We start from the raw sequence: 27,994 nt of genomic DNA, 5'->3' as shown, positions 1-27,994 counted from the left end.
GGGGTCTGAGTCAAAATACCCAAATATAACATTTCTCATTTATAAAGAAAAGTCTGGCAAAATCTTTAATTTGACAAAAACACCAAAATCATGACATGACCAAAATAAGTGATTCAGTTCATGTCATAACGTTACCCAAAGGCACTTTAATTTTATTAAGAGCCACACTTTTTGAAACTTACTCAAAATGCTGTTAATGATTTCGAATTAATTTAAAAGAACTGACAAAAAATGAACAAAATAAAATACTTTTAATTTAAAAACGAGCATTTCCGGTTGACCTCGGACGTAGTTCCTGGTTACCATAGTAAAGCCGCTATTTTGCCCCTGTAAAGATGGCCGGTAAGGTAACGTTTTTTGATTCGAGCTTAAGTTTTCCTTCAAATCGCAACACACAGGGATTTCAGTCCGCCTCACCCGAGACATCAAGGTTTGCCCCTCTATCAAAGGCACAGCATGAGCTCGATGGTTCCGCGCAGGCGCAGGATCAGATCAGTCGCTGCTTTAATAAACTCAGATCACTGAGACCGTCTGACAGCGCGACTTTGAAAACTGAGCTCAATTTACTGTTCGACCAGCTCATCTCAGAAAACTACAGCAGCGGCAATCATGACAACATTCATGCAGAGGTATGGGCAGATTTATGCTGTTTTCTTTAGCTGTCAAGCTGTCAGCCTTCCAAAACCAAGTAGGTTACTTCCTAGACAACAGGTTTGGGCGTGGGATCTAAAGCTCCAATGGAATACTTCATATCTGCCTGAATCTAGTGATGGTACACGTCTTTGACAACCACACACACTGCTTAGATAACCGTGTCATTAGGTTTTGAGATACAACCTTTTTTATTATTATTACCAAATGTATCACTATACAACAGGCCAAACGTGCACATGTAACAATTAATATATAAATATAAAGTAATAATAATCAATAAATAATCCAAGAATCTTAATAAGGCAGATCCTAAGTCTGTGAGAGGGCATAATTCTGTGGTAGTGGTTGTGTAATATAGCTTTTTAATGACTACCTGTTATCTTTCATAGGTTGTGTGTGAGATGCTTATACATGCAAGCCGTCTGGTTCCTCTCAGCCAAGAGCATCTTTTCATCAAACTGTGCCAGCTGATTCATCAACTTCTAAACCAGCTACAGGTACTTACAGTATGGCCATATATTGCAGGCCCGTAGCCAGCCTAGCAGAAGGGGGGGGTTCTTTTTTTCAAAAAGTGGACCTTTTTCAGTTCCCACCCATTTTGTATTTAATTATGAGGTTCAAACCGCCTACTTCATTTTGGTGACTTCTCATGCATGTTTGTGCTGGATTAGCATGTCTGTTGGTATCTTAATAAGCATGATTTTTGATGCACCAAACATATTTACTACAATGAGGTCAAACTTACCAAGATCATGTACTACCTTATTCAGTAAATATACACAAATACCTAAAGCAATTAATAAAGAGCCACAACTGACATTGTTAATGCAAAAAATGCACAGATCCTTTATACTGACACACTTCTAATTGAGTTTGTGTTTGTAGGATTTAAATAAAAAACTTGGCTTGAGCCAAAACATCAGGGGGTAATGGTGTTGCTTGAGGGCCCACAGCATGGTCATGTAAGATTTCGAGAGACAATGGTGGGTGAATGTGCATCCCTCTAGGGGGGTCCGGGGGCATGCCCCCCTGGAGAAAATTTTATACATTTTACAGGTAAATCCATTAATTTGGTGCATTTTGAGAGTTCAAAAATAAGAGCTACAACTATGTTCACTGTGCAAATTGAACAAGAATAATAAAAAAGTTGATGACAATCTAAAAAGGGTCCAGAACTGCCTCTAGTCAGAAAGTACCGTGTTCTTCCTTGACCCATGCTACACCCCTGCACTGAGTTTTCTGGGCCCCTTTCAACCTCTGGGCCCTATGCAGTGCCCTCCTTTTCAAAACACAAATATCAAGAAAGGAATTTTGTTTAACTATATAGGCCCACATGGTATCTGCAGGATTTTTAAAATCAAAATTAAGGCTTTTTGTTTCCTTTTTTAAGACCTGCAGAAATAGAATTAATATTGAATGCGTGGGATAAAGCAATGTCTAGTAAAATATTAAACCTCTATCATGATTTACAGCTCAGATAATGTTCATAAAAAACAATAACATCTGTAAAAATTGTAACAAAGCTCATTTTTTTATGGTGAAATGTAATTATTCTGACTGTTTGAGTTATTAAAATGAACCCTTGCTAGTAGCATACATGATAACCAGTAAAAACACACACATAGGCCTATAGCACCTTAACACCATGGTATAAAAATTAACTAGCCCACATATTTTCTATGTATTTGTATAAAGAACAGTGGTCTAAATAAATTTAGTATAAATGCACAAATGCTATAGATACTATACTTATATTACATTACTTCTTTACAGTTAATACATGTCTACATTAATATAATATTCCGCATTTCTACCGCAATACCATGGTACAGTTAGTGTAAAATAAAAAGGCTACATGGTAAATGATTCTGACTGTATCGTCGCGCACAGTGTTTCTCCTGTTTGTCAGCGCTGTTTCGCCTGTTTAAGTCGCAAAGTCATTTGTGTTCTTTTATTAAATTCAAGCGCTTCATTGTGGATCTTACAGCGCTGTTTAGTGCTCGCTAGTAAACGCGTCTGCTTTAGTGAATTTGCGCTCCGCTGCTGTGATCTGAGCGGATACAGTATAAACGGTCCGTGTGGCATGCTTTAAATGACTATCGCATTTAATCCATAATGCGATTCTTGTCTTTCCTTGCCCAAATTTATGACATCTTTAATAAATAAAGCTTTTACACTAATTCAATGTCGTTATTTAAAAGAACACTCATTTATAAAAAAAAAAAAATGTATTTAAATTATGGACCTTTGGCAATATGGGGTGGTTCGTTCGAACCACCCGAACCCCCCCTGGCTACGGGCCTGTATTGAATATGCATATGCATTCTTATCAAGAGGCATAAATATTTGTATTGATACATACAGTTGTTGGATATAAAGTTTAGATACACCTTGCAGAATTGGCAAAATATTAAGTATTTTACCAAAAATAAGAGAGATCATAAAAAATGCATGCAATTTACTATTTAGTACTGACCTGAATAAAAGATTTCAGATAAAAGACGTTTACATATAGAGGAAATAATAGTTGAATTTATAAAAATGACCCCGTTCAAAAGTTTACATACACTTGATTCTTAATACTGTGTTGATACCTGAATAATCCACAGCTGTTTTTTTGTTTAGTGATAGTTGTTCATGAATCCCTTGTTTGTCCTGAACTGCTTGCTGTTCTCTTTAGAAAAGTCCCACAGATTTTTTTGTTTTCTTTTTGAATATTTGTCTTTTTAAACCCTTTTCAACAATGAATGTATGACTGAGATTCATCTTTACACACTGAGGACAACTGAGGGACTCATATGCAGCTATTACAGAAGGTTCAAACGCTCACTGATGCTCCAGAAAGAAAAGCGATGCATTGAGATCAGGGTAAATTTAACTTATTTTATCCTCTGGAAACATGTAAGTTTCTTCTGTAGCTTCTGAAGGGCAGTACTAAATGGAAAAAATATTATATTTAGGCAAAAAAAGAAAAATGTACACATCTCCATTCTGTTTAAAAGTTTACACCCCCAATCTTAATGCATTGTTTTTCGTTCTGAAACTTCAGTGAGCATTTGAACCTTCTGTAATAGTTGCATATGAGTCTCTCAGTTGTCCTCAGTGTGAAAAGTTGGAACTCAAAATCATACAGTAATTGCTGGAAAGGGTTCAAATACACAAAGATGCTAAAAAACTGAAGAATTTGTGGAACCTTAAGGATTTTTCTGAAGAACAGCAGGTGGTTTAACTGTTCAGGACAAACAAGGGACAAAAAAAAACCCAACAAAACACAGCTGTGGGTCATTCAGGTATTAACACAGTATTAAGAATCAAGCGTAGGTAAACTTTTGAACTAGGTAATTTGTATAAATTCAACTATTATTTTGTCTTTAGGACTATATGTAAATGTCTTCCTTGTGAAATATCTAATTCAGGTCAGTACGAAATAAGAAAACATGCATTTTGTATGATCCCTCTTATTTTGGTAAAATAATTAACATTTTGCAGATTCTGCAATGTGTATGTAAACTTTTGACTTCAACTGTACTTGATGTTACTACTTACAGGTAATAGTGGATGAGCATACGCTTGATGTTCTGGTATCATACTGCTCACGTGCTTTGCGCACATGCAACTCATGGACTCACCCGGAAGTGTTGCTTGCCCTCTCGTCACTAGTGTACGGCAATGGATCCAAATGTAACAGGGTAAGAATTACAGATCTGGCAACTCCCACACTTTATATTGTTTATAATCTAATCCTCTTGATTTTGAATCCTCTCCAGCATCTTCCAGAGCTCCTTGGACTAAATGGTATTCTGGTAAACTACGGTGACCCCAGCCAGCCTGACATAGAGTTGCGTCGTTCTGCCGTGCATTGCATAGCAAATCTTTGTCTCAGGTGAGCCATGTACAGTATCTTTGTAATGAAATTATGTCATGAATCCTTGGTGAGAATGGCACTTACAGAGTTAAATGTATTTTTTTGTGTACTAGTGTTCCTGGTCAGCCATATTTAGAGGAGCCATATAAAGGTGTATGCTATGGAATCCTCCTGCGGACACTACAGACCCCCAAACCACCTGATGTGGAGGACATTGTCTTCTGTTCAGTCAGTACTGCATGTTTATCTGATGCTACCATAAGTCAAGATTTTCATAAGTGACACACCAATGTCACTTTCAAGCAAAGTAGCTTTCTATTGGTCAGCATGAATTTTCACAACCAGCTTAAACTTGAGCAAAATTTGCATTGGGGAACGTTTATCAAGCTCAAATGAAATTCGCAATCATATAGATTCCAATTAAAATGACCCATGAGTTTTCTCATAACAATGATAAATGTGACCGCACCGCAAAAAGTTGTATCAGCGATTCTAGGCTGAAACATAAAGTGTCACAGTCACTTTCTTCACGATCCGCTCGCTGCCTGCCCCATAAATTGGCTGTAAAAAAAACGTGTGTCTGTGGTCAGCCTAGGGTTAGTCTCAGCCTCAGACGTCACGCCCACGGAACGTTGGCTAAACGTCTGATGCATATGGTAGACTTAACTGGAAACACTTCAGGAATGTCGAAGTCGTCATGTTTGTGATTAGTAGAATTTGATCGGATTTCCGGGAGACGCGAGTGTCGCGTTTGCTTTCGGTCCTCCGGGAAACAAAGCGCAGACTGATTTACTCGCCGTTTTGCTAAAAGGTGCTTATGCAGATGCCATTGTGGTTATACACATTTGCGATGTTCGCGAACAAATTACTGACTTACTGCTTGTTCTCCCTCTTCTTATTTAACTGGTTATTTCAGTGACTGACTTGTTGCACGCCAGTCTGTTGTTGAGGCATTTCCATGCACCGAAACGTGACGCTGAACGAAACGAACTGTGATTGGCTGTTTGACATGTCGGTCAAACGGCCTTATGGGTGGGCCTTGGCCAATTAAAGCTGCCATGAATTCGCGACCTTCAGCCGTCAGTCTGAAGGTCTGGCTACGCGAGACTAGCCTAGGGTTCGAGATATGCCAAAAAAAACAATCAGTGCTACCAACCATTCCACAGAAAAACAAACAGTGTTCCAACCAATCACCGTCAGGGTGTTGTGGACTTTTGTACTGGTGCAGGGATGTGAGGGAGGCAGAGGGAAAGTCCACAACACCAACCCCCTGACGGTGATTGGTTGGAACACTGTTTGTTTTTCTGTGGAATGGTTGGTAGCACTGATTGTTTTTTTTGCCATATCTCGGACCCTAGGCTGACCACAGAGACGTGGATCGTGAAGAAAGTTCAGCTAAATGTGACACTTTATGTTTCAGGCTTGAAATCGCTGATACAACCTTTAAAGTAATAGTTCACCTAAAATTATACAAAAAAAATGTTCTCACCTTCAGGCCATCTAAGGTGTAAATGAGCTTGCTTCTTCTTCAGAACAGATTTAGCGAAATCTGGAGAACATCGCTTGCTCACCAATGGATCCACTGCAGTGAATTGGTGCTGTCGAACAGCTGATAAAAACAGCTGGTGCCCTAAACTACTATTTAATGTACTTATATTTAAATTATAAATTTGAGACAATCAAATGGCCATCCTGATGAATCTGGGCTCTGCTGGTGGCAACATCTCAAGGCAGACAGTCCAACGGACACTGCACACTGCTGGGTTCCACGGACACAGACCAAGGAGGACACCACTTCTCCAGATAAGGCACACAAAAGCCTGCTTGGCTTGTTTTAGGGTTTCTTTAAGCCGGTGGACCAGGGAACCTAATCACAATAAACGCCACAATGAATAAGGAGCAATACATCAAAATTCTCAACAACAACATCAACAAGTGGACATTTCAACACAACAACCCAAAACACACAGCAAAAGTGGTGAAGAAATGGTTAGCAGACAAAAACATTAACGTCTTGCAGTGGCCCAGCCAGAGTCCTGACTTAAATCCAATTGAGAATCTGTGGAGGGAGCTAAAGATCAGGGTGATGGCAAGGAGACCCTCCAACCTGAAAGAGTTAGAGCTCGTCGCTAAAGATGAATGGGCAAAAATACCAGTGGAGACATGCAAAAAGCTGGTCAGCAATTATAGAAAGCATTTGATTGCTGTAATAGCCAATAAAGGCTTTTCTATTGATTATTGAGAAGGGTATGAATAATTTTGGAAATGCCACTTTTTGTTCAAATGTAAATAAAAGCTGAGAATTTTTTTTTCCACAATGATGCCTTTTGTACATCGTCTTATTATCTTTTGGGAGAAGCCTGTGTCATTTCCGATCGAAAAAAAAACTTGCTGGTTGAATAAAAGTAACTTTAAGTCAGAATTTGCCAGGGGTATGAATAATTTTGGGCTAGACTGGACATGTTTTTACATTGTATTTAAACCTACCCATACCACCAAACCTGTCCCTAATCATATCTATGTCCAGAAGTGTTTTGCAATACCATATGAACACAATTACATTGTTCATATTTTTTGATGTAAGTAGTTAAAGCCACCTAATATATAAAGTGGGACCAAACATCACAAAAATCTACAAATAATCGAAAAAACTCCAGTCCATCAGTTAATTTCTTGTGAAGTGAAAGTTAAGTGCATGGAGTCATGTGGGTCACTTGTGAATTATTGTGATGTTTTTTACCAGCTGTTTGGACTCTCATTCTGATGGCACCCATTTACTGCATTATCACCAAATTTTCATTTTTGGGTGAACTGTTCCTTTTAATTAAGAGTGAAGTACTATCAAACTGTTAGTTATTCACAATTTGTTTTGTTTATGTACTGTAAACATTTCCCATTGTTTGTTTCAGTTATTACAGAGTGCTCTGAAGGGAATGCAGTATTTTCTCAATGGTGGAAAATGGAAATCTGTTCCGAACCAGGATCTGGGCACCTTAATGGCTGTTCTCAAGGTATTCATACTGTTCTATTATTGTTTTTATAGCTGTAGATTTACAGATTGATTATACAGTTCGAAAACAAAGCTGAACTGGTAAGTGGGAGGGAGCTAAGTGCATTATGATAATTGATAATTTTGTCACTGTGTCTTTGGCAGAGATTCATGTTCTACGGGCTGCCAGGAATAAGTGTGGAAATGCCACAGGTGTTGTACCCAGCTCCTCTCCCTCAGTATGAGGCTATACCGGCTGCAAAACCTGAACCTTCACAAGACACAACTGCACAGAAAAAAACAGTTGGGGTAGGTGGCCAGAACATTTCATATACAGTCAAACCAAAATGTATTCAGACACCTTCAACTTTTGCTCACATTATCAGTTTATTTGTTATAGTTTAGAAAATGGTAATAAAATATGACAAGAACTTGAGTTAAACTGTGTCAGAACAAATTCATCTTGATAATATCAGATAACTTTGATAGAAAAATATGTAACAATACATGGTCATATCAAATTTTTGATCCCAAAATTTTTATCAGTTTTACCGGTAGTGCACAGTATGACAAATTTTTTGGTATAATACGTCACAGTTTATTTTATTTTGCTATCTTCACTTACGTAAATGAACTATAGTGTCCTGTACCCACTAGTAAAGAAATATAAAAAATTATATAAATATAAAAAATTGAATAATTTTTGGTTGGACTGTAAATGCATGTGTTGGAAATACAAGTATAAAGGATGTTGTAAAATCAAGGCTATAATTTGATTATCCCCAGTGGGAAAAAAAAGTCTTGTACTTGTACTTCAGTCCCAACAGAACAAGAAGCGCAAGTCTCGTGGGAAAGGGAAAAAAGCTGGACCCGAGGGAAAGAAGGATGAAGAGGAGGGAGAGGGTGACCACATCTCTGGGCCTCTTAAAACTAGAGGAGGTGGCGTGGATCAAACTAGTTGGACACTTGGCTCGCAGTCCACTAGTGTGACGTCCCCATCAGGAGCGACTCCACAATTCTACCCTTCCTGGAAGAAAGGGAGCTCTGACTCAGAATTCTCTGACCCTGAGGGAGGAATGCAGTCTAAACTCAGGTTTGACCCTCAGACTGTTAATTCAAGGAAAGCTTTCTTACATTATTAGGTCAAAAAAACGTTGACAGGTGGTAAATGACCTAGGAAAGACACATAAACCTATATATATATATATATATATATATATATATATATATATATATATATATATATATATGTATATATATATATATGTATATGTATATGTATATGTGTGTGTAGAGATACATAGAGATCGAGTTTTGTTTTTTTATTATGAATTATCTTTGTTATATTCACTTTTTGCACAAATGTTCAGTAACTGATACTGTTTTTTTTCTCCAACACAACTGCAACTGTAATTATAAAACAAAATAGTGTTTATATTACAACAGCAAAAACCTATGCATTATGCATATTTTGTCTGATTGTTATTGTACACTACCAGTCAGACAAGATTTTTAATGTTTTTTTTAAAGAATTCTCTTTCTGATCACAAAGCCTGTGTTTATTTGATCCAAAGTACAGCAAAAACAGCAAATATTTGTACTATTTAAAATAACCGCTTTTTATTTGAATGTTTTTTAAAATGTAATTTTTTCCTGTTATTTCAAAGCTGAATTTTTTGCATCATTACTCCAGTCACGCGATCCTTCAGGAATCATTCTAATATTCTGATTTGCCGCTAAAAAAAATGTATTATTATTATTATTATGTTGAAAATAGCTAGAATTTTCTTTTGATGAATAGAACGTTCAGAAGAACAGCGTTTATCTTTTGTAACATTCTAAATGTCTTTATCGTCAACTTAAAGCATCCTTGCTAAATAAAAGTATTAATATCTGTAACCATGTGTTACAAAAGTTTTTTATTTCAGATAAATGCTGATATTTGGATCTTTCTATTCATCAAAGAATCCTGAAAAAATGTACTTAATTATTTTATTTATTTTATTAATTTATTAATAATAATAATAAAGGTTTCTTAAAGAGCAAATCAGCATATTAGAATGATTTCTGAAGGATCATGTGACACTAAAGACTGGAGTAATGATGCTGAAAATGTAGCTTTGATCACAGAAATCACATTTTAAAATGTATTCAAATAGAAAGCAGTTATTTTGAATAGTCAAAATATTTAACAACATTACTGCTTTTGCTGTGCTTTGGATCAAATAAATGCAGGCTTGGTGGGCAGAAGAGACTTCTTTAAAAACAAAAAATGTACTGTTCTAAATAGTGTTTATTGTACAATAATTATAATTTAATTTAAGAGTGTAATTTGTTTTAGTCATGCATATTTTAATGTTTAAAAAATTAATAGTTCATGATTATCAGTATTATTAATCTTAATTATTATCGTTATCATAAATATTAAGGGTTTTGTGCATGACTTAAGTGTCCAATAACTAATGGTGCATTTCTACTTTTTAACATTTTAAATTATACTTTAAACTACTCCTTAACCTAATTTTAATAGTAATTATATATAACTAACTAATAATGTTAAAACAATAAATCTGTCCTTTCTAAATATTTTGCACCATGATGATATTGTATATTGTACAATAAATTATTGGGTATTTAGCTAAAAATGCTACATCAAATATTTCTGTAAATTTTCACTGAAATATAATTGTTACGTAAAAAGTTAATTAGCTAATCTATTTTTTTTTTTGTAAAGAGAACTAATTGCACTTTGTTGTAATGGTTTAAAATATAAATGTGTTTGTTTTGGCTGCCGTCTCATCTAGGTTGTATCAAGCACGTGTGCGGCAGAGTGCGCTTCAGTGTTTCCTGGCTGTGGTCAAGTGTGTTGAGAAACGAATCCTTTATGGCTACTGGTCTTCCTTTGTTCCGGATGCTCCTGGGATTGGAGGCCCTCCTCCTCTTACCCTCCTGACCATTGCCCTAAAGGACCCCTCTCCAAAGGTAAAATACAAGTCCACTGTTGGCCATTTATTTTCTGACCTGAGATAAATATACCCTGTTTGACATTTGACATACCACATTTGCTTCTAGGTACGGGCAGGCTCTCTGCAGGTTCTGTCTGCTCTTCTAGAAGGTTCACGCCAGTTCCTCTCCACCGCTGAAGACACCAGTGTACCCCGCCAGGCCTTCACTCCCTTTTCAGCCACATTAGCTGCCAGTGTCAGAGAGCTGCACCGCTGCTTGCTGCTAGCGCTCGTAGCAGAGTCGTCCTGTCAGACACTCACACAAGTCTTGAAGGTAATAGAACACACACTCACACCAGTGTTCTTATTATTTATTACAACTAAAACTATTACAAATCTTTTTTGACGGCTAAAATAAAGATAAAATGTGACCCTAGGCCTCGAAACCAGTCAAAAGGGTAAATTTTTTTAAGTTGAGATTTATACGTCATTTGAAAGCTGAAAAAATAAGCTTTCCACTGATGTATGGTTTAGGATATTACTTATCAAAGAAGTTTTGATATGTGTATGGTAGGAAATTTACAAAAAATCTTTATGGAACATGATCTTTACTTAATATCCTAATGATTTTTGTCATAAAAGAACAAATGATCATTTTGATCCATACAGTGTATTTTTGGCTATTGCTACAAAGATACCCATGCTATTTAAGACTGGTTTTGTGGTCCAGGGTTACAAATAAAAAAAATTAAATATAAATATTAGATGAATAACCTAACTTAAAAATATTGGAAATAAAGCTTTGGTTAAGATAATAAACTGAAGTTTCTAAAACTACAACCAAAATTAAAACATGCATAGAAACATTACATATTTCAACAGAGAAAATTTTGAGAAGAACAAAAGCAAAATTCCTACTTCATGGCCCTTATGCCATAGTCTGAAACATGTTTTGATGGACTTTGATTTTTAATGGCCAGATTTAGTTTTGAAAATGTATTTATTTATTTTTTTGTAAAAGATAAACTTTAAAAAACTTTAAACTTTCCTCCCATAAATGTTGCGTCTGAAAGGGGAACTTCTACGAATGTATTTGCAAAAAGGCAACCTAAAAAATAACTGTGTCCACGCATTTTAAAATTAATCATAGAGTGCGATTTACTAAGGTTTGCGCTTGTCAAATTACTGATATTTGCGCCATTATTTAACACCTAAAAAAAGCATATATTAAAGCAGGTGCTAATTTGCGCTGCTCTTGATAGATTTTTAGTGAATGCTAAATTTGCCTTGAGTAAATCCTGACAGTAGTTTTTTTAATACCAAAAAAGTGTTTGCACTGGTGCAAGCTGTTAATAAATCTGTTTGTGAACACTATTTTTGTATTTTGTCTTTCAGTGCCTTGCCCATCTAGTATCCAACGTGCCCTATAATCGTCTCAGACCAGGCCTGTTGAGCCCACTGTGGAAACAGATCCGTCCATATGTGCGCCACAGAGGTACTATTACAATTTGTACACTTTTCAGTTGTTGAAAACTTGGTCTGATTGCCAAGTTCTAAAAATTCTGCTAATTCGAGCATTCACCATTGTGTCTCCTCCTCCCATGGTAGATGTGAACGTCCGTGTGTCCAGTCTCACCCTCTTTGGTGCGGTAGTCTCAACACAAGCCCCCCTTCCAGAGATCCAGCTTCTCCTTCAGCAGCCTGTATCTACATCCGGCCTCAGCACCCCCGGCATTAGCACCCCACAGGAGCTCTCTCACAACTGGAGACATCCCGCTCGGAGGGACGGAGAGGCCTCATCTCCTGGAGGTGGAGTTGAGGGGGCTCCGGAGGGGCCGTGCTGGCTTTTGCAGCTGTGCATGAGCCTGGTCACTCAGCCTCGTGAGGAACTCTACTCGGATAGTGACGCCGGCGGGTCTAGTGGAGCATCGCTGGAACCTTCACCCGTCCGACTTGAAGCCCTGCAGGTGAGTGGTCTGTTTGTGAAGATGCAACCACAGCTTTTGAGCATCCTGAAATGTTAGACTTTATTTGATTGTGTGGGGTTTATTTCAGGTTTTGGCTCATCTTGTGAAGGGTTACTTCTCATTGGCTCAGACGTCTCTGTTGGAGTTGGGGCAACTCAGTGCTCGCTGTCTTACCGAACAAGAACCTTCTGTGCAACTTCATGGCGCTAAAGTATTGGATCTTTATGTCTTTGTCATTTCCTGTCTCATTGGTGCTTGCTCTGGCAAACATCACTAAAGTGTGTGCATAATTATTAGGCACGTTGATATTCTGGCCTTTTTTTTTTTTTTTTTCAAGCACATTTTACCTATTCCAAACCACATCAATCTTAATAACTACTATTGATTTTGTATTTAATTGGTTATAAGTGATATATAATTGTCCATGAATGCTGGAAGTGAAAAACTTTTTATATTTAGGTGTGCATAATTATTAGGTATGTTTTCTTTTACAGAAAAAAATAAATAAATCAGAAATGATTAAATGTTCATGAGAAGGATGCAATACTAATGCAATACCAGAATTTGCAAATTTAAGGCATGGCCATTGGACAGCGAAATGCTCATTTGGTCAGCACAGTCAGAAAAAACAGGTGGAGAATAAGAGAGACATGATAACTGCACAATAATTAAGAATTAAGGTGAAGATTGAGGTGTGAAACCCTCAGGAATCATTTAGTCTTTAGCACTACCATTTTACAGAACGGCAACCTACCCGGAGTATCCAGAAGTGCAATGTGTCAGGTTCTCAGAAATTTTGCTTGGGTAAAAAATTCTGAAAATTATCTTCACTTTATAAGAATAGCATGCTGAAAGTGTTGTGAAATACATCAGGACTGTTTTTATGGACAGGTGAGTTGAGAGTGACTCTTGAAGGACCAGCATCACATCCTGGTCCTTCAAGAGTCATTTATATGACTAAAGCCTATATGTGACCCTGGACCACAAAACCAGTCATAAGGTAAAATTTTACAAAACTGAGGTGTATACATCATATAAAAGCTCAATAAATAAGCTTTCTATTGATGTATGGTTCGTTAGGATAGGACAATATTTGGCCGAGATACATCTGTTTGAAATCTGGAATCTGAGGATGCAAAAAAATCAAAATACTGAGAAAATCACCTTTAAAGTTGTCCAAATTAGGTTCTTAACAATGCATTTTACTAATCAAAAATTACATTTTGATATATTTATAGTAGGAATTTTACAAAAAATCTTCATGGAACATGATCTTTACTTAATTTCGTAATGATTTTTGGCATAAAAGAAAAATAAATAATTTTGACCCATACAATGTATTTTTGGCTATTGCTACAAATATACCCCAGCGACTTAAGACTGGTTTTGTGGTCCAGGGTCACATATGTATTTCAAAACACTTTTATTAACATGTTATTCTTATTAAGTTGGGGTCATTTTTTAGGATTTTTTCACCCAAGAAAAGTCTCTGAGAATCTGACACCTTGTACTTCTGGATACTCCAGGTAGGTTGCAGTTTTGGAAAATGGTGGTGCTGGAGACTAATTGCTTCCTGATGGTTTCACTCTCAATTCTTCACCTTAATTCTTAATTATTTTGCAGTTAACGTGTCTTTTCTTCTCCATCTGTTTATTTCTGATGGTGCTGACCCAGTGAGCTTTTCGCTGTCCAGCGGTCATGTCTTAACTTTGCAAATTCTAGTATTGAATTAGTATTGCATCCTTCTCATGGGCATTTCATAATTTTTGATTTTCAGTTTCAGTGATATATCTTTTTTGGCTCATTTTATCTGTAAAAGAAAATTTAATTATATAATTATGCACACCTAAATATAAGAAGTTTTTCACTTCAAGCCTTCATGGACAATTATATATCACTTATAAATGATTAAATACAAAATTAATAGTAGTTATTAAAATAGATGTGGTTTGGAATTTGGCAAAATGTGCTTGAAAAAAAAATTATGACCAGAATATCAACGTGCCTAATAATGCACGAACGAGGTCTGTTCGCACCAACAGGAATTTTCACAATGGAAATTTAGGTTTTCCATGCAATTTGTGTTTTCAGACCAATTATTAAAAAACGCCAGATGGGCTTGAAGAAAATTTAAATTCTCTCTCTGTGTTAGTAGGTGGCGCTTATGGAAAAGCAGTAATTTAAATGTTTGTTGGTCTGAGCAGACATTGTAACAGTAGTTCAGATTAAAATGGTTGTCGCGCCACAAATTTGTCTTAGTGTAAGCAGGCCTTTAGTCTTAATCTTGAGCATGTAACTTGTCCTGGACTATTTGTGCTGTAGGAATGATACCTCAGATTGTACATCTTGAAGGCCATTCAAACTGAGGATGATTACAATAATGATTACTATTGCTATTAAGTTTTAATAATCATTCTAATTCCATGAGATGGGGGGAAACAATCCATGCCACAGCTGTAACTACAAAGACACACTGGAACAATGTTTTTTGAAATCACTTTCAGAACTATTTTTTCCTGCTCATGAACGATAAAAACATTTTAGCCAATCAGAATGCACTCGACTTTTAAAGAGCTCAAGCAATGGCTGGCGACATAACTCCAGTGCGTGCTTATAATAATCATCATGAATCATAAATGAATTATCATCCATTGATGTAGATGTAGATGTAGATGCTGATACAAATATCTTTATATTGTTACACACTTGTAAGAGTGCTGTTTTTTTTCCCAGAATATCTGCATGATTGCAAATGTGATACTGATTTTATACAACAGTTTAATAAACAAAAAGTTAAAGTTGTGAAAATATACACTACCAGTCAAACGTTTTTGAACACTAAGATTTTTCTTGGAAGATTTCTCTTCCAAAATACAGCAAAAGCAGTAATATTGTGAAATATTTTTTTAAAATAACTGCTTTCTATTTGAATATATTTTAAAAATGTAATTTATTCCCGTGATCAAAGCTACATTTCAGCATCATTACTCCAGTCTTCAGTGTCACATAATCCTTGAAAGGGATTCTAATGATATAATTCCTCTGTCATTATCATTATAGTTGTTATGGGGAATAACCTGTTCTCACAGAATTAGAATGATTATTAAAACTCGCATATAACTACAGTTATCTCTACATTTATTGGGCTTGGTGTGAACCACTCAGAACACCTAAGCAACTACCTAGAATCATAGCAAAGACACCAGCATTGGCAAGCGCCTATAATATTTTCATAAACTGTCTGTTTAACAAGTTCTGTGTATTTTACAAGCTTCTGGAAGAACTGGGAACAGGTATTATCCAGCAGTACAGAGCTGATGCCAACACTCCACCAAGTGCCAAATGTGTGTCAGTGTGTCAGGTAAAAAACGGGGCATGTGAGGTGGTACAAAACTAAATTCAAACATCATGATATTGATCTAATTCTGTGCTTTTGCCCTTTTCAGGTGGTTGAGTTCTGGTCAGAGGTCTTGGGTGGTCCACTGATCAGCGCCTTACAGAACGAGCAGCATCCAACCCTACAGACCAGCGCGTGCGACACCCTCTCCTCCATCTTACCACAAGCTTTCAGCCAGCTGCCTGTGAGTGTGTTTGACCTCTTGAGTTTTCACTAGGGATGCACCGAATGTTTGGTGTTTGTCCGAATCAACGTAAAGGCTGAATAAATTATACCGAACAATAACGTGATCAAATAAAGGCGCGCACTAATGCAGAAAACATGTCGGCAGTGTGGAAGCATTTAAAACTGTCCGAGAAAGATGCAAAAATCATTACAAGCACTGACAGCACATGCCTGTTTAGTATCACATCGCATGTCTTCCATGAGAAGAGAAAGGGCTGGTTGTTGCTGGTTACTGTATGATGACTGAAATCGTGAAATGGCCTTAAACCATTGGTAGATAAACTACAGAATGCAGGGGTGATAGCGTTCCGGCACCACGCCGGATTTCCGGCGTACTGTGGCTGCGGGAAAAAAAAAAATCAGGTTCGCGGATATTGATCTGTCATTTCTCTGAGATGTGCAGGTCAGAGAGCAGCTTGACGCTCAACGACTCAAACAAGTCACATTCTAGCCGATGAGCCAATCAGAAGTAGGGAAGGGGCGGGCCTTGTGTCTTTGTCAAATAGATTGATACAGGTTAAGGCAATGCTCCATGCGCGAAGGTGTTTTTAGCTCCCATACTGTACAATTGTCTCCTACTGGCAACTCAAACCGTAATTCATGGATATGTTTATGAAGCCAGGGGAAGACATTAAGGATTTCGATAAAGGCATATTTACAGGGCTCGCAAAATCGCTAGCCCGACGTCCCGGAGCTATTGGGTTTTCCAGTCGGGCTACCAACATTATTTGACCGGCTGCCCGACGGGCTATCCTGAAGTAGAGGGCTCATGGGGTCCTTAAAACTCAATTTAGTTGTATCAAATTTAAGGCCATAAAAAGTGGTAAATATTTTAAATAGTAAAAGAAGAGGATTAATTATTTTAAGAGGTCTTACAGTTGGGGACGGAAAGACGAGAATCGCGATAGAGCTGGATTAAACTTTAAGAGGCAATGATTTCATTGAATAAATATGCTCACTGCACTTTCAAAGTCAAAACGCGGCACTGTTGTCTTTATATGAATGTATCTGAAGGGAAGCGACTGTCCTCAGAAACGTGTCGTTGGCATTTTCATTTCATGACTGATAAAACAGCGTTAATGCTGCTTTGCTTTCAGCCATTCTTAGGGAAACCGTAATATTTCATCGCTCCTAAAGCGCCCCCTCGTGACATAGAATTAATTTGCACGTTTTTGGTCAGATTATTGCAAATCTCGACCAATGTTTTTTATGCAAACACAGAGTTGTAAATGTGAAAGAAGTTAATGTGCTTTCTAAAAATCTAAACAATTAGGACATTGTTTTAAATAAATGTTATGCATTATATACTTGATTTATTCATTTTAATGGGATAAAGGCTGAAATGCCAATCTATAAGCTTTTTTTGTAAAAAAAAAAAAAACCTTTATCTGACTGAACTGAACCAACAAGTTATGTGTTAAAAGTGCGTCGCATACATAGTACCTCCACCCCACTCACCTCGGGGGGCAAGGGAAAAAAAAGTTCAGGCTCAGGAATTTTTTCCACTATCAGGCCTGAGAATGTTATGTTGTCTAATACACACACAAATTGTTTTTATTCTGACAGCTCTGCACAAGCTTGTTAGCCAGAGTTCAATGTCCAAAGCGCAAGGGAAATCTGCGTGATGAGAATCATTCATAAATCTGCTGCTGTCAGCAAAAATGTAGTACTGAGGTCTTCTTGCGGGTTTCCACCAGAATACAAGTCAACATTCATAAATGTTAGTATTGTAATTTTACTGTTCTGTAAAAAAAAAAAAAAAAGTAAGACAAAAATAATCAAAACAATCGTTACAACAGCTCTATTAATACATTTATTATAACATTCTCCTTTGCTCAGCAAGGCTGCATTTATTTGTACATTAAAAACACATGCCTGATTCAAGAAGGGGTCTTAAAAATGGCCAAAGAATATTATTTTACTTGCTTATTAATTTTAAGTTTGTTGGTAGGCTATGTCTAATAGAGTATTAAAAATCAGTGTTAAATAAATGTTTTGTAATTCTTAGAAAAGCAAGGCAAAACTGTAAAAACCAAATATTGGCTATTTAATTTATGCAATGGTGAAAAAATAGCAAAATACAGTGAAAAACCATGTTCAGTTATCAGCCTTCGGCCCGGTGTGTAATTTTGTTCGGCTTCGGCCAAGAATTTTTTTTATTTCAGTGCATCCCTAGTTTTCACATGTAATATTCTTTTGGATCCTTTCAGGATAAGACGCAGATGCTGTGTATCACAATACTGCTGGGTCTGACGTACAGCGAAAACTCACTGGTAAAGGCAGCAGCAGTGAGAGCTCTAGGTGTATACATCCTCTTTCCCTGCCTAAGAGAGGTACAGGATCAGGCTTATCATATATTGAAATAGCTTCACTTTTAATTTCTAAAGAATGTACGCATTTGATTTATAGCTTAAATCCACCTTCATCCACCTAGAAAAGTACTCAGCACTTATTTATCTTTACTAATTTTGCTGTTTTTTTTACCACAGGATGTGATGTTTGTGGCAGACACGGCTAATGCCATCCTCACCGCTCTAGAAGACCGCTCACCCAATGTTCGTGCAAAGGCAGCCTGGTCACTAGGCAACCTCACCGACACGCTCATTGTCAACATGTAAGAATGACAGATGAACGCATCTCTGTGTGTGATACATTGATCTAGTACAGTGGTTTTCAGTCCTGGTCCTGGGGACCCACTGCTCTGCACATTTTGTGTGTCTTCCTCGTTTAACACACCTGATTCAGATTGTCATGTCGTTAGGAGAGAGATGCATGCGCTGAACTGAGTGTGTCAGATAAGGGAGACATACAAAATGTGCAGAGCAGTGGGTCCCCAGGACCAGGATTGAAAACCACTGATCTAGTATACTGATGGTTTTCCTTTGCTCATCTGTTGTCCTCAGGCAGTCAGTGGGACTGGAGTTTCAGGAGGAGTTCTCTGATATGTTGCTGCTGAACATGCTGAGATCTGCCACTAAAGCTTCCGGAGATAAAGACAGGGTGAGTATCTTTTTGTTACTGATGCTTGAAGCTTATTACATGTCAGAAAATTTGGTAACACTTTATAATAACTATAATAAATCTGCTTTGTAAAAGTTTTACAAGACATAAATAGTCTTCACTTTAGATGAGCTCACAAAAATAGATAACTGACAACTACTAAATGTTTTATACCCACCTGAATTAATCATGAATTACAGTAAGAATAAGTGTTAATAAAGCATTGTGTGTCTAAATAATATGTAGAAATGTGCATTTAAAGTTTATTAATAATTTAGTTACAGAATCTCTGAAAACTCTAAATAACTTGTCTGTTAATAATATAAAACCTAATTTAGAAAGGATTAATTGATCATTATAGATGTGCTTAAAAATCAGGAACTGAACATTCATAGCTGCATTTATAAACTGCTCACTACTGTCTATTAATGTGGGGATAATGCTTTATAACTGATGAATTGACTATTTACTAATGTTTAACTAATGGTTCATAGCGTGTAGTTATTATAAAGTGTTACAGAAAATTCTAAATTCCACCTAAAAGTTTATTCATTATTTTAAACTATATTTAATATTATCAATGAAATTACACTTTATTTCTTAATTTTACTGAATGTTACTTGCATAAATACTCACACACAGGCACACACTCAACTGTGCTCACATAGCAATTGTAATTTGTTATCATCACAGTTTGGAAACTTGATATATTTTTCAATTCATTGATTCATACCAAGTACAAATGAACCGCATTTATATGAAATATTTTTTTGATATGATAAATGTCTTTAAATGACTTTATAAATGTCATTCTTCTTAAATAAAAGTATTAATTGCTTTCTAAATATTACCGAACCAAAACTTTTCAACAGTAGTTTATATTTGTGACCTTGGACCACAAAACCAGTCTTAAGTAGCACAAGTATATTTGTAGCAGTAGCCAAAAATACATTGTATGGGTGAAAATAATTGATTTTTCTTTTTTGCAAGTAAAAATCATGTTCCATGAAGATATTTTGTAAATTCCCTGTCATAAATATATCAAAACTTATTTTTTAGTAATAATATGCATTGCTAAGAACTTCATTTGGACAACTTTAAAGACAATTTTCTCAATATTTTGATTTTTTTTGCATTTTTTCCCCCAGATTTTCAAATAGTTGTATCTTGACTAAATATTGTCCTATCCTAACAAATCAATACATCATACATACATCAAAGGAAAGCTTATTTATTGATGTATAAATCGTATCTTAAAAAACATATTGAACTGTGGACATTTCTGTCTATTCACAATGTCTTAAAAATCTGATGTAACCTTTTATAAGCACCATTTCTTGAAGACTGCATTCTCTGTAATAACACTTTAATAACATCATTTGAAAATAGAACTTTGCTAATTATCATTAACATATTTCAGTTCCTTGTGCATCTATCCATATATAATGTTGTTGGCCATAACATTAAAATAGTTTAGCTTATCAATCAGAATTTGAATAATGGTACATCCTCAGTAAAGGCAGAAACAAAAGCTGCCTTTTCATAATGTGTCAAGTGATAATGAACTCCAAGCTTGATGAAGGTTTTCTGTGTTGCAGGTAAAAAGCAATGCTGTTCGTGCACTTGGGAATCTGCTTCACTTCCTGCAGCCGGTGCACCTGGGAAAGCCTGTGTTTGAGCAGCCTCTGCTGGAGTCAATGAGGGCTCTGATAGAGACAGTTAGAGGAGATGCAACCATGAAAGTGCGCTGGAACGCCTGCTATGCACTGGGAAATGCTTTCAGAAATCACAACCTGCCTCTGGGTGAGGGAACATTTATATTTTTTTGGTTTATTTCATAAAAAAATAATAAAAATCAGGTTGATGCAGCTGTCCTGTTAAAATAATGAAGAGAAAATTAATAGTTCTTAAAAAGAAAAAAACATAATGTTGTACTGTTTAATAATAATACTGTTCAATAATATTTGTCCCCTTAAAGTCATAACAAAAACATAAAATAAGAAATGGTATCATGGAGAAGACCCTCATGACTTTAATGACTGTATCAAGGTTAAAAAGTATAAATGTCAAAAATAATTTGACATTTACAATAAAAGTTTTTTCAAAACTACTTTTTAAACTAGATTACAAAAAAATCTTTATCATTGTGTGTACACATGATGTAAATATCAAGTGTACACATGATGTGTCGTCCTTAGTGTAGTATGTGCTTATTCTTGGCACTCCCAGTTTTCTAGCACTATATAGTCTGTTCGCTCGGCTCACATATGCGCATTAATTTTTTCACAATAATTATTTGGTTCACAAGGTGGCAACACTGGACTGGGCTGTTGTTTGACAAACAAACAAAAAGAAACGCAAGAGACAGAACAATAACAAAAACGAACTACTGGAGATATAACCACAATGGACAACACATGTTGAAAAGGTTCATAATTTCTTGAGAGAAATAGCACAGACACTGGGCGAAGTTTGTAGTGTTTGTCAAACTTTGAAAATCTAAAGCTGTATGTGTAGGGTTGCACGGTATACCGGTACTACGGTAGTATCGCGATACTAAAGCTTACAAATACCCGCGGTGCCATTGCATTTTTGAAACGGTAGTATCGTCCAAACGGTAGCACCATAAGATATGTTGTATGCACGGCAGGAACACTGTTTAAAACGTTCATGCACGCCAGCAGAAACATTACAAGTTGACTGCCAAAATGTCTTTCTGCTGTGCTTTGTGTAGTACAAGCAGTGTATAGGCTTTATATGCTATTCAGTGTTTCACCATGCTTTAGTTCAGTTTGAAATGAGAAGCTGCACGCGCACGTCCTTGTTCACGCTGCAGTTTCAGAAGAGAGGGTCTGATTCAGACGACTGTCTAATGTTATTTAAAAAATATCAACCCAAGAATCAATTATTAAACATCAAAATATTTTACTAGACAGAATTTTCATATTTTTATTAATTTGCCCACTTTTAGAACATGTGTAATAATTTGTTTCTGGAAGCATCTTTGCGATCACGAATGCAATTCCATTAATTAACATAGTGGTTTTGACCTTGGTTCTTATCAATCATTATATATATATAACTTGGAAATTTTAAGATATGGCAGCAAAAATGCCCGTGACAGTTCAGCAATAAGACACGAGCAAGATGTTTTAGTTTCGTTTCTGTGTTCGAATCTGAATTCGCGTTAGTTTGGGCGAATCACTGATTCACTAAGCCATTCATAAAAACGAGTCATTTGATTCACCCCTGAATGATTCAGCCGTTTTGAAAGAATCGTTTGAACAACTCAGTGATTCAATCATGAACACTGCTGCCATCTGCTGGCGGTTTTAAGTTTCCCGTCATGTTCCATTCTTTTCCAACATATTTCTATATTCAGAGTTTTGTATTTAAAACATTTATCTTATAACATTATTTATGCAATTATAAGTACAGTCTAAATGCATAAATACCACATCTAAATGTCACTCTATGAAGCTTCTGTGCAGTGCTCAGATGACTTTTGTTGACATGATTTCATGGATAACAATAGCCAGTCATTTATTCACATTAGTGAAGTATTCAGAGAAAAATCTTGCCTGTTTTCATTTACATCTTTTTATTAATGAATTTTTTTATTCATTTTGTAGATTTGAATTTTAAATTAACAGAATACTGCATGGTATTGTGATACTACTTGGTATCGTGATACTTCAGCTGGTATAGTATCGTAAGTCATTTTTATGGTATCGTGACAACCCTATGTATGTGTGCATTTGTGTGAATACTAAAGTTACTTTAGCTGTTGTTTGTCGCCATCTAGAGATCAAAATATCATAAAGATTTAGGGATGGGTTTATTTGGCTAAGTAGTTTTTAAGGATGCCCCGAATGTTCGGCAAACAAAATTATTCGTCCGAAAATAGCAATAATAAGCGAGAAGGCTGAATAAATTATACCGAACAATGATGTGATACAATCAAATAGAGGTGCGCACTAATGCAGCAAACATGTCGGCAGTGTGGAAGCAATTAAAACTGTCAGAGAAAGACGCAAAAATCATTACAAGCACCGACAGCAAGAGACTGTTGAGAAACGCATCGCATATCAAAGAGGTGGTTGGTTACTGTATGAAGACTGAAATCGTGAAATGGCCTTAAACCATTAGTAAATAAACTAAAGAATGTTGTCTAATACACGCACAAATTATATTTATTCTAACACAAGCTCCTTAGCCAGGGTTCAATGTCCAAAGCACAAGGAAAATCTGCGCTGAAACAGGGTAATGAGAATCATTCATAAATCTGCTGCTTTTAGCATAAAGTAGTACTGAGGAGTTCTTGCGGGTTTCCGCCAAAATAAAAGTCAGCATTCATAAATGTTAGCTTTGAATTTTACTGTTGCTCTGTAAAATAAAAAAAGTAAGACAAAAATAATAACAATCATTACAACAGCTCTATTAATACATTTATTATAACATTCTCCTTTGCTCAGCAAGGCTGCATTTATTTGTACACTAAAAAACATGCCTGATTCAAGAGGGTCTTAAAAATTGCAAAAAAAATAATATTTTACTAACTTATTAATTTTAAGTTAAATTGTGGTTTGTTAGCAGGCTATAATGTCTACTAGAATGTTAAAAATGCTCAGGCAAAACTGTAGAAAGCACCTTTTGGCTATAAGTTCATACATTCGGCTTTGGCTTCAGCCAAGAATTTTCATTTTGGTGCATCCCTAGTAATTTTATCAGGATGTGACTATTTTATTGTCATTGTCTTTGGATGTAAATGGAGCTTTTTTCACTTTTTTTTTTTTTTTTTTAAATGTGATGATTCTAATTTTGCACAAGTTAAATTTGCAACTTTTTGGATGGAAACATAGCAAGTGGTGACACTATCAGCGGCAAAAAGATTCGCCAGTGGTCAGGCGGTACAGTGGTCAAACAAAGTCAAAGCTTCCAAAAACTTCAGGTTGTTTACAAGTTGTAATTATGAGTTTATAAGGACATTAATGCTTTTTAAAAGTTGGGATCTTGTAATTACAATAATTTTTAAGGGCTTAAAGGAACACTCCACTTTTTTTGGAAGTAGGCTCATTCTCCAACTCCCCCCGAGTTCATAAGTTGACTTTTACCGTTTTGAAATCCATTCAGCTGTTCTCCTGTTCTGGCGATATCTTTTTTAGCATAGCTTAGCATAGATCATTGAATCTTATTAGACCAATAGCATCGCCTTCAAAAATGAGTTTCGGTATTTGTCCTATTTAAAACTTGACTCCTCTGTAATTATATCGTGTACTAAGACTGGCAGAAAATGTAAAGCTGCGATTTTCTAGGCTGATAAGATTAGGAACTACACTACCATTCTGGTGTAATAGTCAAGGAAGTTTGCTGCCGCAATATGGACGCAGCAGACACAGTAATATCACGCAGCGCCTGAAATTAGTTCCCAGCAAGGTAACTGCCAATGTGACTGTTTTTTTTAATTTGTGACCAAACTTCAGGTGCTGCGTGATATTACTGCGCCTGCTGCGTCCATATAACGGCAGCAAACTTCCTTGACTATTACACCGGAATGGGAGTGTAGTTCCTAATCTTATCGGCCTAGAAAATCGCAGCTTTACATTTTCCGCTGGTCTTAGTACACAGTATAACTACAGAAGAGTCAAGTTTTCAATAGGACAAATATCGAAACTCGTTGGTCATTTTTGAATGCGATGCTGTGTTGGTCACATAGGATTCAATGATCTATGCTAAGCTATGCTAAAAGTGATATCCCCAGAACAGGAGAACGGCTGAATGGATTTCAAAACTGTAAAACTCAAGTTGGAGAATGAGCCTATTTCCAAAAAAAGTGGAGTGTTCTTTTAAAGGGATAGTTCACCCAAAAATAAAAATTCTGTCATTAATTACTCCAAACCTTTAAGACCTTCGTTCACCTTCAGAACACAAATGAAGATATATTTAATTAAATCCGAAAGCTTTCTGACCCTGCATAAACAGCGATGCAACTACCATGTTCAAGGCCCAGAAAGGTAGTAAGGACATTTTTAAAACAGTCCATGTGATATCAGTGGTTCAACTATAATTTTTTGAAGCTACGAGAACACTTTTTGTGTGCAAAGAAAATAAAAATGACACCTTTATTCAACAATTTCTTCTCTTATGCATTACTCTTCAACTCAAGTACCTTGATGAATTTGTGCGAAGAGGAGAAATAGTTGTTGTTATTTTTGTTATTTTCTTTGCTTCCAAAAAGTATTTGCATAAAATTATGGTTGAGCCACTGATGTCACATGGATTTATGTAATCAATGTCTTTACTGCCTTGCTTTGGAATTTCATCACAAATATCTTCATTTGTGTTGAACGAAGCGTTTGTAATGACATGAGAGTGAGTAGTTAATGACCTTTTTTTAATTTTTAGGTGAACTATCCCTTTAACACACATACCATTTCACTTGCAGGTTCTGCTGTCTGGTCTCAAGAAGCTTACTCTGCCCTGTCCTACGTTGTCACATCCTGCAAGAACTTCAAAGTACGCATCAAATCTGCTGCTGCACTTTCCATTCCATCAACACGAGAGCGCTACGGTGACGCTCACCAATTTGCCGAAGTCTGGCAAGCCTTGGCTCAGGCCCTTGAACACAGCGAAGAAACAGAGGACTTCCTTGAATATCGTTACTGTGCTAGCTTACGCTCACAACTCTGCCATGCTCTTCTGCACCTTCTGTCCGTATGCCAGCCTGATGACCTTACAGCGCTGAGGTCATCACTGACTGACCAATCCAGGCCAGTGCTACAAAGCTTTCTGGTTCACTACCTTAGCAATAAGGGCGTGACTTTGGTTGCTGGGGTTGATGGAGCTGCAGGGGAGGAGGCTGGGGATCACGCGGTGCCTGAAGATGGTTTGATGGTGCTCAACGAGACGCTGACCAGGCTGAAGGGACAGCTGGAAGAGGCTGTGTTGGACAGCAGTGAGGATCTGAAGACTGTGGTGAATTTCTTCGAGGATGTAGTGAGGAACTTTGAGGAGGTAAAAGAATCAGACAGCACTCAATAAGTGAAAGTGAAATACAGATGTGTTCAGCTGTAATGAAGCCATGCAGCAAGACTGTCTGAGGTCCAAATGCCTTTTAGATTTTATAAAAAATGTATATGTTAAAATATATTTCAAAGTATCAAAGAAATTCCTGTCGAGCCTCGTATTAAAGGAATAGTTCACTCATAAATTTAAATTTACTCTCTTTTAGGCCATCCAAGATATAGAGTTTGCTTCGTTGTATGAACAGATTGGAGAGATGCTTTGCTCTGTTGTTAATGGGTGCCGTCAGAATGAGAGTTCAAACAGCTGATAAAAGCATTCCACATGATGCTAGTTTATCAATTAATCTCTTGCTGCATGTTTGCATGTTTGTTATAAACAAGTCTGTCATTAAGTCATTTTTAACTTTAAACCATAAGTCCATAATCCATAACTTCCTCCAGGGAAAGTTTCATCCCCTGTTGTCCCCTCATATCAAAATGTTAAATTTCTCCAAATCTTTTAAAAAGAAGAAACAAATTCTTCTACTTCTTGGATGGCCTGAGGGTGAGCAGATTTTTAGCAAACTTACATTTCTGGGTGAGCTGTTCCTTTGAAACCAGTTTCACATAAAGTGATTTAACCAATAAAAACACAATTGCAGATTGTGGACAAATAAAAAAACATTCTCGCATGTGGACTCAAGTGTTTCTTTTTTTAGTTCTTAGTTATTCCTTAATATGAAAGAATAACTTCAGAAGGAGATCATTCTGAATTATTTGTGCACACACTTGCTAAGCATGTGTTTCTAAAGTACTGTAGCAAGTTAAAACAAATATATATTGTGGATGGTTTTCGTTTGTTTGCGTTTTTATTATACTAAGATTCTTTGAAAAGTGAAGCTGAAATTATACGACAGGTTAAACTTTCAGAGTTTTTGAAAAAATAGTTTTTTTACTAAAATTTAATGGCTCCCAGAATATTTAGTTTTAAACAACAGTTCTTTCTGTTCCTCAAATCTAAGAAGAATCTGATATTAGAGTCAAACAGAACTCCAACAGCCGTTTCACTAGATTTCTCACTGCAAGTGTCATGGCAGACGCCCAAATCCACTATAATGTTTTTTGTTTTTTTTTCGGAATATATTTTTTGAGGTTTTCAGCAACAATGTACTTGTTTATAGTTCATATATGCAGTTTGTTAATGAAGATAGCGTCTGTTTGAAAATTTATGCTCAATAACCTGCAGAGAGAAGCCTAACCTCGGCCAGATCTTTTGTAATTTACCACTGGCTCTGCTGTATATCAGAGCGCTGCCTGTGTACTTTTGACTGAATTGCTTAGCAACTTTTATGATAACTGTTGTTGTTTATTAAATACTATTCAATAAATAATATTTTAGATAGATTGAGTAGGATTTAATAATAGTGTTTTGTATTAAAAAAACAGTGCATGTATTCATGACGGTGATTTTAGTTACATTGTTCCACCATTAGATGGCGATAAAAGCCTGTCAGCAGTAAAGCTGATTTAAAATTCATTTAAAAAAATGAATGCTTATTTTTACTTTCAACAACAGCTTGATGCAGCTAACAAATGCACTGAGCAGCACTGTTATCAGAAATCACAACAGATAAAAGGATATTAAAGTTACTTTCCTCAGCAGACATGCAAACTAAAATTTTGTTGTGAATGTGAGATTGAACTGAAGAATAAATGCTGTATCAGATTCAGGTAACCACACTCATACAGTAGGTAAGTTTAATAAAAAAGCAACATTTTGAGCAAAAAGCTGCGAAATATGATCAAAGCATAGATTGCTTGCATCAACACCTACAAAGCTTCACAGTCCTTTACCACTTTCTGGATCGACATTTTACCCTGCAAACATTAGGCAGTTTTCATTTATATGATGTTTATTGTTCATAATAATGGAAAATTCCATGTTTGG

The 27,994-nt window shown here is 36.3% G+C and overlaps 1 protein-coding gene across 1 annotated transcript; it reads left to right on the top strand.

Moving 5' to 3' along the window:
* Positions 1-335: 335 nt before the first annotated feature.
* On the top strand, positions 336-26,738 carry heatr6 (HEAT repeat containing 6). Its single transcript, XM_073824953.1, has 20 exons — positions 336-629; positions 1,044-1,151; positions 4,203-4,343; positions 4,422-4,537; positions 4,633-4,747; positions 7,429-7,530; positions 7,674-7,817; positions 8,327-8,601; positions 10,313-10,490; positions 10,581-10,787; positions 11,849-11,948; positions 12,062-12,420; positions 12,509-12,631; positions 15,692-15,781; positions 15,867-16,001; positions 18,253-18,375; positions 18,532-18,656; positions 18,946-19,042; positions 20,641-20,845; positions 25,488-26,738. Exons 1-20 carry the CDS (start codon positions 336-338, stop codon positions 26,081-26,083), a joined length of 3,633 nt encoding a protein of 1,210 aa, XP_073681054.1. The 3' UTR covers positions 26,084-26,738.
* The last annotated feature ends 1,256 nt before the right edge of the window (positions 26,739-27,994 follow it).

The sequence above is a fragment of the Garra rufa genome, chromosome 19 (genome assembly GCF_049309525.1).
Source record: "Garra rufa chromosome 19, GarRuf1.0, whole genome shotgun sequence".
Classification (NCBI taxonomy): Eukaryota; Metazoa; Chordata; class Actinopteri; order Cypriniformes; family Cyprinidae; genus Garra; species Garra rufa.
The sequence above is the reverse complement of the archived record's forward strand: the minus strand, read 5'-3'. Positions and strand labels throughout refer to the sequence as shown.

Excerpts from the sequence above, each read along its gene's own strand:
- heatr6 (XM_073824953.1), top strand. The coding sequence starts at position 336 with ATGGCCGGTAAGGTAACGTTTTTTGATTCGAGCTTAAGTTTTCCTTCA. Across the intron at positions 630-1,043 it reads ATGACAACATTCATGCAGAG|GTTGTGTGTGAGATGCTTAT; the intron begins GTATGGGCAGAT and ends TATCTTTCATAG. Across the intron at positions 18,657-18,945 it reads GACACGCTCATTGTCAACAT|GCAGTCAGTGGGACTGGAGT; the intron begins GTAAGAATGACA and ends TGTTGTCCTCAG.